General features: G+C 44.2%; 1 protein-coding gene across 1 annotated transcript; it reads left to right on the forward strand.

Annotated features, from left to right (window-relative positions):
• Nucleotides 1-658: 658 nt before the first annotated feature.
• On the forward strand, nt 659-10807 carry LOC103185272 (uncharacterized protein C1orf87). The gene is made up of 6 exons (XM_007903683.2): nt 659-826; nt 1494-1595; nt 4035-4129; nt 5466-5548; nt 8852-9059; nt 10092-10807. The coding sequence occupies exons 3-6, from the start codon at nt 4048-4050 to the stop codon at nt 10250-10252; spliced, it is 534 nt and encodes a 177-aa protein (XP_007901874.2). The 5' UTR covers nt 659-826; nt 1494-1595; nt 4035-4047; the 3' UTR covers nt 10253-10807.

Raw genomic sequence — 10807 nt, forward strand, 5'->3', positions numbered from 1 at the left:
GTAACCCTCTTCAAATCATTCCAGCTTCTAATTCTATCCTTCTGGTTTGTTCTAATCCTTCATCAATACCCGATTACCCTGAAGGATTTCCTAAAGCCAACAGAATGATTATAATCCTTGATTTGATACAGCGCCTTATCACATTGTCGCAATATCTCAAAGGGCTTCACAGAATATACTGTAAAGTGAATTGACTGTATATTTTGTGGGTGAAGTGTGGCAGCCAATTGCACCCAGCAATTAAGTATATTTTTTAGGGATTATTACTCCTGGAAAGCGATCCGCCAATCACCTAACAATTAAGTTCCTACTTACAGTTAGGTGTGTAGAGTAAAGAAACTTGCATATTCTGTGAGGTGCTTTGAGACGTCTCAACTACGTGATAAGGTATTATCGAAAAATGCAAGGATTATTGTCATTATTATTGACCAACAGGCTTTTAAAACCCACGTTTGCATTAACTGACCACGTTTCCTGATTTACCTTGTTTCTTTGACACTCTTTGAAGCAAACACTGCCCATTATCAGCTTTCTCAGTGGGAAGGAAATCCAACCTCCAGGTTCCACCGAGGTCTCCTCTTATTTTGCCCACTGATGCAGCATTCGAGAATCTTGCCTTGCAGGTGCACTATGTGAACTTACTGAACTTTTTAAAAACGGCAATGTTGAGCAATAAGTACGAAAGGCTGACTGTTCCAAAAATATTTGAGCAAGATGGCAGGCCTGGGGATAAGCAGAGAGCCTTGCAGCCTGATGTTTCTGTGACCAACTCCATTGGCAAGTTGCAAGTGCCAAACTCTTGGGAGCCACAAGGAGACCGGAAGAGGTATTACCTTTTTTCAGTCATTGAATATGTTTGTTTGAGGGTTGGTTGGCATGAACATACTGTGCTTGTGTCAATTGACGCACACTTCCCTTTGTAAAGTAGGCAAGGTTGGGGGCAGTATGGTGCAATAGGGTATCTACTAAGATTATTTAAGAGGCTGTTACACAGGGAGCTACTGGCTAGCCACGAGAGACAGGGCACAGGATAGCAATCAAGATGATCTCCTGATTAGAGTATTGAGTTATGAGGAGTGACTATTTTAATTAGTGATCTTCAGCCTTGAAAAGAGATTGCTCATTTGGAACCATATAGAGATATACGAGATGCTTAATGGGATTGAGATAGCAAACGTGGAATAGTACTTCAACTTGAGTCAAAGTGGCACAGAGTTGTGGAGGGCAAATTTAGGACAGAAACCAGGAAGTATGTCTTTACACCTAGGTTAAATAGCTAACAGCACTTACCGGGAAGGACAGTTAAGTTGAAGCTGGGACACTTCAGAAAGAGACGAGGATGGTAGGGAGGTAGTTCTGGGAGGATGAGATCAAGGGCCTTCTTCATCCAAACCTCTCTTGTGATCCGTTAATTGATTAGAGATTCTCCCACTGAAGTCGGCCACTTGAGAAACCAAAGCTCTGATGATAAGCAGCTGCTTATGAAATTACAGAACCGATTCAAAAAACACAGAGTCACGTTCAGAGTGGAGAAGGTTCATCAGAGCTTTCAGGAAGCAGACCGAAGCCTCACCGGGTTCCTGACACCTAAAGAGGTAAACCAGATGAGTATTCAGCACCCTTCTGCTCACTATTCTCACTATGTCGTGGTGGCACGTATAAACCAAGGTCCCGTCAGCTTGTTCAGGTGGACCTTAAAGATCCTGTGGCGCTATTTGAAAAGAGAAGGGAGTTTCTCTCTCCCAGTGTCCTGGCCAACAATCCCCCAAATAAAATTGGTAACTCAATCAATGACTGTTTGTGGGACACTCATGTGCGTAAACCAGCTGCATTTCACCCACGAAATACACAGTCAATCCACTTTACCATATATCCTGTGAAGTGCTTTGAGATGTCTCAATGACATAATAAGGCGCTATATCAAATGTAAGGATTATTATTATTAATTTTGGGAGCGCATCACAACACAGCTACTAGAGCCTTTCCCCATCTCAGGCTACACAGGGGCTGAAGGTGCTCAGCACTATATTGGACATCCTGCTTTACATTGTATCACATCAGGGAGTTATAGAATTAAATTTAGGACTTCGGTGATGATAAGGGGTATTTGGGTTGGAATTGTATCAAACGTCTGGCTGCTCGCGCTAGTAATCTGTATTGTATAAAGAGCCTTACCAATACTCTGTATTTGCAGATCAAGGCTATCAGTCAAAAGCATAAGCTGCCGATCCCTGAGTTTATAATAGAAGCTTTAATAAGAAAGGACAGTTATTGCAAAGACGGCATGATAAAGTAAGCATCTGCTGGTACAAACTACCTTGAGTTGAAGTCAAAACCATATATCAGGTAACTCATAAACTGGACTGATTTACAAGGCAGGACTGACCCATCCAACTGTTGGGTTAAGGTCACCTTAACTCACAAAATACCCTCAGACATTAAGACTCACTTCTGTTTTACTCCTTGTAATAAACACAGAGACACTGTGAGGCTTTACCTTTCCAAGAAGGTTGTTTTGTTTTGCCAACAGCTGGCAGACAACGGCGGAAGATAGCAGCAGTGAGCAGGTTTCAGCCATTCAATCACGTGGTATCGGCTGAAATGACATTGTCACGTTGTCACTTAAGCTGAAGTGATATCAAATTTCGTGTCACTCCTTCTCCCCATTGATTCCCCTCCCTTTAACATTCTAACCAAAGATGTCAGTGATTCACGATGTGATTTTTGTCTGTCAAGTTCCATCTTGGAGGTGGAGTCCTGTAGTATAGTGGTTAGAGTCTTCGCCTCGCTAGCGAGAGGACCCGGGTTTGATTCCCGGGCAGGGCGAAACCTTAGGCAAGTTTGCTTGCACCACACACCTAGCAGTAAGTAGAAACCCAGTTGTTACTTGATTGGCAGATTGCTTTCTGGGGGCTAATAATCCCTTCAAAAAATAATTTAAAAAATAATAATTTGTTCATTCATTCCACGATTGCTTGTAGGACACTGCTGTGTACACTTGGCTGCCACATTTCACCCACAAAATATACAGTCAATTCACTTTACAGTGTAATCCTGTGAAGTGCTTTGAGACGCCTCAATAACGTGATAAGGCATTATATCAAAATGGAAGAATTATTATTATTACGTTATTCTGTTTTATTTCTTACTGGCATGGGATGAAAGTAGATACAGGGGAAAATTAGAAAGGTTCCCCTTTTGCACGCAGAGGGCTTTTTTGCAACTTGGATAGATTTACCACTGAAGCTCAAACTACAATGGAATTTAAAATGAAGCTGATTAAATATTTGAAGAAGAACAATGTTTGCCTGAAAGGGCAGTGGAAGTCGATTCGATAACAACTTTCAAGAGAGAAGTAGATAATTATTTGGGGAGGACAAGTTTGCAGGGCAATGGGGAGAGAGGGGGGGAGTGGGGTTGATCAGGGCTATGGGGAGAGAGTGGGGAGTGGGGTTGATCAGGGCTATGGGGAGAGCGCAGGGGAATGGGGTTAATCAGGGCTATGGGGAGAACGCGGGGGAGTGGGGTTGATCAGGGCTATGGGGAGAGAGCGGGGGAGTGGGGTTGATCAGGGCTATGGGGAGAGAGTGGGGGAGTGGGGTTGATCAGGGCTATGGGGAGAGAGCGGGGGAGTGGGGTTGATCAGGGCTATGGAGAGAGAGCGGGGGAGTGGGGTTGATTTGGAAGCTCTTTTCAAAGACCCAGCACAGACACGATGGACCGAATGGCCTCCTTCTGTGCTGTATAATTCTATGATTCAATGAATGTAAAGGGTCCAGGGAAATCACAGGGGATTCGGAATAGACTAGTCAGTGCCAGTGGAGCGGGATAGCATTAGCACATTAGATGGCCTAAACATGCTATGCTGTAAATTTGGATTCTGTGATTATTTCCATCTCATCCTTGTGTATCTGAATGCAATCTAAGCCATATTGAATTCCCTAAAGCGCACCAAGATGGTAAAGTGATCTGTAAAGTTATGTATTTTAGACCTGGTTGCTTTAGTAACTATTGACTATTGTCTTTTCTTTCAGTTGGAAGAAGTTTATGAATTTTCTGGAGCGAGCTCAGCCTTTGATCAATTCTCCCCCTGCTTCCATCCCACATCATGCCAGAGCTCCCCCACAAAGTGAGTACAGTAGTCACAAGGTAAACAGATTCACTGTCATTCTTCAAAGCAGGGAGTGGGTGCTTCTAGTGAGCAGCCGGGTGTATCCACATTGGCATTTGAACGCCTGGTCCAGGCTGAAACTCCAACGCACAAATTGGGTCGAGGGCTGCGTTGTCGGAGATACCGTCCTTCCGATGAGACGTTAAACTGCGGCTTAGTCTGCTTGCGGCTCTATCAGAAAAGAGAAAGGGTGGGTCGGGGGGGGAGCGGGGTGGATTCTCTCTCCCGGTGTCTTGCCTGACAATCTCTCAGATAAAATGATGATTCACTCACTTTGTGGCTGTTGGTGGAACATCGAGGAAGGGAGGAAAAACTAGGAGGATGAAGCGAGCAGGAGTGTCACAAAACATACTGTGATAGATAACATGCTAAAACACATCACTGATCTTTGATAAGCAGCTGGGTCACAATTCGAAAATAAATTGGTGATAATGATATTAATAATGTTAATAATCCTTCCTTATTAATAATATAATAATACAAGAACAGCAACAAAATTACATTACATTTGTATATCACCTTTCACTTCGGGAGGACGTCCCAAGGCGTTGGACAATCAGTGTTTCGGACCCGAATGTTTTTTTGGGGTGTTAGGGATTGCGTAGGGTGGAGGATGCGGGGGGGGGGGGGGAACCAGGGTGAACGAAAGCACAGTCAAAGAGGAGGGTCTTGAAATGGGTCTTGAAGGAGGCAAGGGAGGGGGAGAGGCGGAGGGCCTGCGGGATGGAGTTCCAGAGGATGGGGCGGAGTGGCAGAAGGCCTGCTCGCCAATGGTGGGGCGAGCGAGGGGGGGGACGTGATTGTGGATTGAGTGACCAAATGATTATTTTTGAAGGGATTATTACCCCTTATTATAATAATCCATCAAGGTAGATCTACCAAGGTCAATCCCGCCCTGTGTTCCTGAGTTTTTACTGTTGATGTGAAGAGCTTATCAACAGATTTTACCTGGTTAAACTCCAGCAGTTACCCCAACCCACACTCTGGTGTCTCCAAGCCGTGGCTCTTGCCAACCTGTGCCCAATCCTCTCCGGAATTAGGTGAGCAGGATGTGTCACTCCAGGGAGAGAGAGAGCGCATTCCATTCCAACAATCTATCCCTGGGATTTCCATGTGTCGGTGGGATGCATGGAATTCTCAGCTTGGTTTGGAGACTCTTAAGCAACGATGATGGGTTTCCCCATGTGTCAGACACCCAGCCAACCCCCAATCTTAAAAAAATAACTTTTCTGCCAGAGTTAAGCAATTGCCTTTTAAAGGCTTTACTTACCTTGATTACCTCTCTTCATTGCAGATCAACATTCTGCCTTCACCAGACCTGATCTGGACTTCATTGCTTTGACGGATGCTGTTCAGGATTCTCTGAGGCCCTCCCAGGTAAGGCAGGATATCTTTTAAGGAATTGTCACTGGTGGGAAGTGAACTCCAAGGGGTACTTTTATCCCACATCCAGAAACATTAAACACAGATTTCTATAGACGAAGCCATGCTTTGTGTATTAGTTTCAAATCTTAGGAGGATTGGAATAAGACGAGAGCAGGAATCTAATAAGTAACAGTAGTACAAATTGTCAAATAATATTCTGTAAAATCTGCCAAAAATCTGTGAAAAATTGCCTAAACAGTGACTGCTTGCCAACAAAATTCCCATTAGCTTTACTATTATTATTCTGAAAGGGCAATTTACTTTGGGGGAATTTTGAAACGATTGCTGTGCTTGATACGTTTAACAAAATGCTCTAAGGTAAGGGCGCAGACACTCAGTCAGACTCAGAGCATCTCCGTCAGTTCTGAGAGGATCGGAACCACACACAATATGTTACTGGTGTGATGCTTGCATCAGGTGAACTTAGCAGATCCATAGTATTGGGCGTAAAAAGTGCAACTGTCACAAGAAACTCCAATTGTGATGGAAATAGTCACTGAATCCGTTATGACAGATCGCAATTCTCCATCCGTTGTGTGTGATGAATTAAGTGGCCCCAGGCACTTCCCCACGTGAAGGGCGATATATAAATGCAAGTTGTTCTTGGTGGTGGTAATGTGGTGGTCATTGGATCTATGTAAAGTGCATTGTAAAGTGTACAAGTGAATTTTCTAACTAAAATGCATTCAAAAAATAATAATAATTTGGTCACTCCATCCACGACTGCTTGTGGGACCCTGCTGTGCACAATTGGCTGCTGTATTTCGTCCACAAAATACACACATTTCAGTATATACACACACACAGTAGAGCACTCGTCTCGTAAGCGAGAGTCTTGGGTTCGATTCCCAGCGGGGCGAAACGTTGGGCAAGTTTCCTTCCTCCACACGCCTCCGTTTACCCAGCAGTAGGCAGGAACCTGGATGTTAGTCGATTGTCGGATCGCTTTTCCAGGGGTAATAAACCCTTCAAAAAAATAAGTTGGTCACTCAATCCACGACTGTTTGTGGAACGCTGCTGGGTTTTGTCCACAAAATATACAGTCAATGCACTTTACAGTGGATCCTGTGAAGCGCTTTGAGACACCTCAAAGATGTGATAAGGCACTATATCAAATGCGATGGTTATTATTATTTTTATTATTATTATTATATCCTGTGAAGTGTTTGAGACGTCTCAACAACAAGATAAGGCACTATGTCAAATGTGAGGGTTATTATTTATTGTTGTGTTCCCTCATGCTCACTTGAAAGTTTTGAAACATTTGGCTTGACTGAAGGGAGTGAGGGCAGTATGACCGGCTCTTTATTAATCTGCCTCGGGACCCTGTGTACGCTGTTTCCCCTTCCTTGGATGAACACACTCCTTTGCAAAATATTATTGATTGTGAAAGATGGGCCTCGTCTATTTGTGGGGTTTTAAATGAAAATATTGACAAGAGCAACGACCTTGGTTTGTTTGTGTTGGCACTGAGATGAACACAGCTTTTCAGTGGGCAAATTATTAATAAAAGTTTCTCCTGTCACATTTGATGTAGCGTTTTGGTTATGCTTTCAGCTGATATGACCTTCTGCCTCGCCCCCTGCGCCCCATCTTCAGGTCGAGCCTCAAGACTTTCCTCTTCGCCTTATTACCCCGTTGAGACGTCTCGAAGTGCTTCGCAGAATAAATCGAGAAGTGGATTGACTGTGTATTTAGTGGGCGATAAAGCCTGTTGGAAAAGAACAAGTCTCTCCTGGTATCCTGGGCAACGATCCTGCAGATTAAAATTCACTTCACGGTCGTTGATAGTTGGTCAACAATTTCAACACTCGATACCCATTACCAGTCCTTCTGGCAAAACCGGTTGCAATGAAATATCAATTACAAGCGAGAAGCAGCAGCTGCTATTTTTAGCTTTCAATACTTTTGAAAGATTGCAAAGTTTTCTTTCTTCACAACGCTTGGCATTAAGCGCTCTGAAAAGTGCTTTTCGAAAAGTTTTTGACAATGAAAGCGCGACCAAAATGCACTTCCTTCTCCAGCAGCCGAGGCTGCCAACCTGGCTAACGCTTCAATTGTGACCCGTTCAAGCTTCACATTGAAATGCTGATCACATTTACTTTCAGCTGCAGAGTTGAATTCATTAGTTGCTCATCTAACCCAGCACTCTTTCGGGTCTGGGTAAGGGCTGACGTGGACGCCGACTTTAGAATCATGATTACAAATGGCTCCCTATTGCACAACAGATCGATTTCAAGATCCTCACACTTGTGTACAAGTCACTTCACCTCCTTACCTCTCCGACCTGCTTACATCCCACTTTACTCTCTGCCACCTTAGCTCAGCTGGCTCCATCCGGCCTTCTTCATGTCTCTCGCCCCCGCGCTCCATCAAGGGCAGCCATGTTTTCAGTCGCTACTCCCTGAAATTCTGGAACTCCCCGTCTCTTCCCCTCCGCCTTGCCCCCCTCTCATCTTTTCTCATCTTTAGATCACACCTCACGACGATTGTGACAGCAGCCACCTACCTCCCACCTCTCCCCGGCTCAGCGTCTGGCTCTGCCACTGTTAAGTGCTCCCCATGTGAAGGGCGCTATGTTGTTACATAGGAACATAGGCCATTCAGCCCCTCGAGCCTGTTCCACTATTCTCTTAGATCATGGCTGATCTGTACCTCATCTTTGCTGTTGTTGTTACAAGGATCAAAACACACTATAATCTTGAAATAGTCCTACATATTGCAGTACAATGAATGTTGTTGTATCATTTAATCATCCCTCAGATTTTCACCCCTCACTCCCTGAAAATGTATCATTGAGCCAGGTGTCAGTTGGTAGCACTCTCACCTCTGATTCCAAAGGTTTGTGGGTTCAAGCTCCATGTCGGGACCTTGAGCTCACACGGCTGACACTCCAATGCAGTGTAATTGAGGTTTCATCTGTCTGTTCAGGTGGACATCCCTTCAAAAAAAAAATGTGGTCACTCAATCCATGAGTGTTTATGGGTCACTGCTGTATGCAATTGGCTGCCGAGTTTCGCCCACAAAATATACAGTCAATTCCCTTTACAGAATATCCTGTGAAGCGCTTTGGAACGTCTAGAAAATGTGAAAAGCGCTATATCAAATGCAAGGATTATTATTATTATAATATCCTGTGAAGTGCTTTGAGACATCTCAACGATGTGATAAGATGCTGTATCAAATCCAAGGGTTATTATTCTTACTAAAGTCACGTTTTGATCTTTAAGTGAGCTTCCTTTGTTTTTTTTTCAGGCGAAAATGAAGGATAAAAACCATAATTCTGGAGTTGATAATCCCAGCCGAGGAGGGAAGGTTCTGAAAATTCCCGGCAAAATCAGGAGACTGGAGTCAGAGTCCATGATGGAGCAAGACAAGGAAAGCAAACTCCAGGAAAAAAACTGGATTGATCGCTTCACACGGCTGGAGCGAGCCTTGCACCTATTAGACAATAGAACTGCAGGTAAGCCCCGCTTTCTACGTCAAATTATCTGCACTCCGAATTACGCGTCCTTCTTTCCTTCCTTGGGACATCCTCCTGACGTGAAAGGCACTATCCAAATGTAATTGTATAGTTGTTGTTGTCCTATTAAATTATGCAACCCAATAATTTAGACCAGGTTAACACAGAGATTGTCCAGGATTCTGTATGATTTTAACACCCCGCACTCTCTTTCTTTCAAGTGTGTGAAAGGTGACTAATTAAGTATTTATACAGAGGTTTTTGCTGAATATTACCATCATTCGCTTTTCTCTAGAGCCCTTCCCTCTCCCCGCCCCCCCCCACCTCCACACACACACACACACAAGGCAGTGTGTGTCACTGGTTTCAGGATTTTCCCTCTATATGTAAGCATTAGTTTTGAATGTTAGGGTTAACTTATGTTGCAGTTAATGTGCCCCTATCCAGCTAAGTGCCCTCTCACACGTATAAAAATCCCTTCACACCCTGGCACCTCCCTACCTTTCTGATCTGATTTTCCCCCTCTGCCTCCACTCGACTGGCTCTGGCCTCCTGCTTGTCCCCCTTCCTCTCTGCTCCACCATTGGGAGCTGCACTTACAGCCACTATGCCCCGAAGCTTTGGAATTCGCTCCCTCAATCCCTCTGTCTTGACCCGTCCTTCCTCTCTTTTAGATCATAACTGAGGACCTTCTTCTTTGACCGTGCTTATGGTCACCTCCTCCCTCTCTCCCTGCCTCGGCATCAGGCTCCGCCACTGTTAATCGTTTGGAGATGCTGGCCCGGATGAAGTTAGGCCGTAAGTGGGAGAAGGGGAGTAAATCATGCCTCAGGTTCTCCATCGCTCTATTGCAAGGAGCAATATTGCTGCTTTTGCTCATTTCTCTGATGTTCCGGCCACTTTACAGTGGATTAGTTTGCTTTTCTTAGTGTGAAATATCACTTACTCGTTGTATATCTCAATGGAGAAGCTACAACACTGTGACACCACATCCGAAATCACCTGCCTCTCTTCCTTCTCTATGTCTTGCAGGCGGGCTGTATCAATGTGAAGCGAGGCGGGTGATCAACAACTATAATCTCATTCATCATTTGAATCTCAGGCCACAGAAAATTCAGGAAGCCCTCGATCAGTTTCAGTCCAACGGTAAAGTAATAGTGGAACCGATCCTTCAGTACTTAAAGGAACTTTGAAGAGCGGAGAAGGATTTCCCACCTTGAATAGCAAGAATTTTGAATCACGGTTTTATTAATTGAACTTGAACCCATAGAACAATAGAACTGTACAACGCAATAGGAGGTCTTTTGGCCCATTTTTCACGAAGCTATCCTTCCTAATCCCAATTCTCTGCACTTTCCCCAAACCCTCTATAACACCCTTCCTGTGCACATGCTTGTCCAACTTTTATTTAAGTGCCCAATCAACTGGCAAATCATTCCACACCCTGACAACCCTCTGGGAAAAGTAATATTCCTTTTACTCCCCCAGTCGCAATCTTCATCCTCTCGTCTTCGAAACCCCATGTGGTTTAGTGTTCTGTATCAGCACTGCAGTAAATGATGAACTCAGTTCGCCTCTGAAATCATTTGATTTTGAATTGTGGTAACGCCTTGCTAATGTAGACTGTGCCACACAACGGCTAGTTACATGAATCACAATGCATGTATTATGATTCCACCACATGTCAGTGTGAGTCTAATGTCCAGTATAGGAACAACAACTTGGATTTATATAGTGCCCTCCATGCC

The sequence above is a fragment of the Callorhinchus milii genome, unplaced genomic scaffold (assembly GCF_018977255.1).
Source record: "Callorhinchus milii isolate IMCB2004 unplaced genomic scaffold, IMCB_Cmil_1.0 Scaffold5, whole genome shotgun sequence".
NCBI classification, from domain to species: Eukaryota; Metazoa; Chordata; class Chondrichthyes; order Chimaeriformes; family Callorhinchidae; genus Callorhinchus; species Callorhinchus milii.

Excerpts from the sequence above, each read along its gene's own strand:
- LOC103185272 (XM_007903683.2), top strand. The coding sequence starts at position 4,048 with ATGAATTTTCTGGAGCGAGCTCAGCCTTTGATCAATTCTCCCCCTGCT. Across the intron at positions 4,130-5,465 it reads TGCCAGAGCTCCCCCACAAA|ATCAACATTCTGCCTTCACC; the intron begins GTGAGTACAGTA and ends TCTTCATTGCAG. Across the intron at positions 9,060-10,091 it reads ATTAGACAATAGAACTGCAG|GCGGGCTGTATCAATGTGAA; the intron begins GTAAGCCCCGCT and ends TATGTCTTGCAG.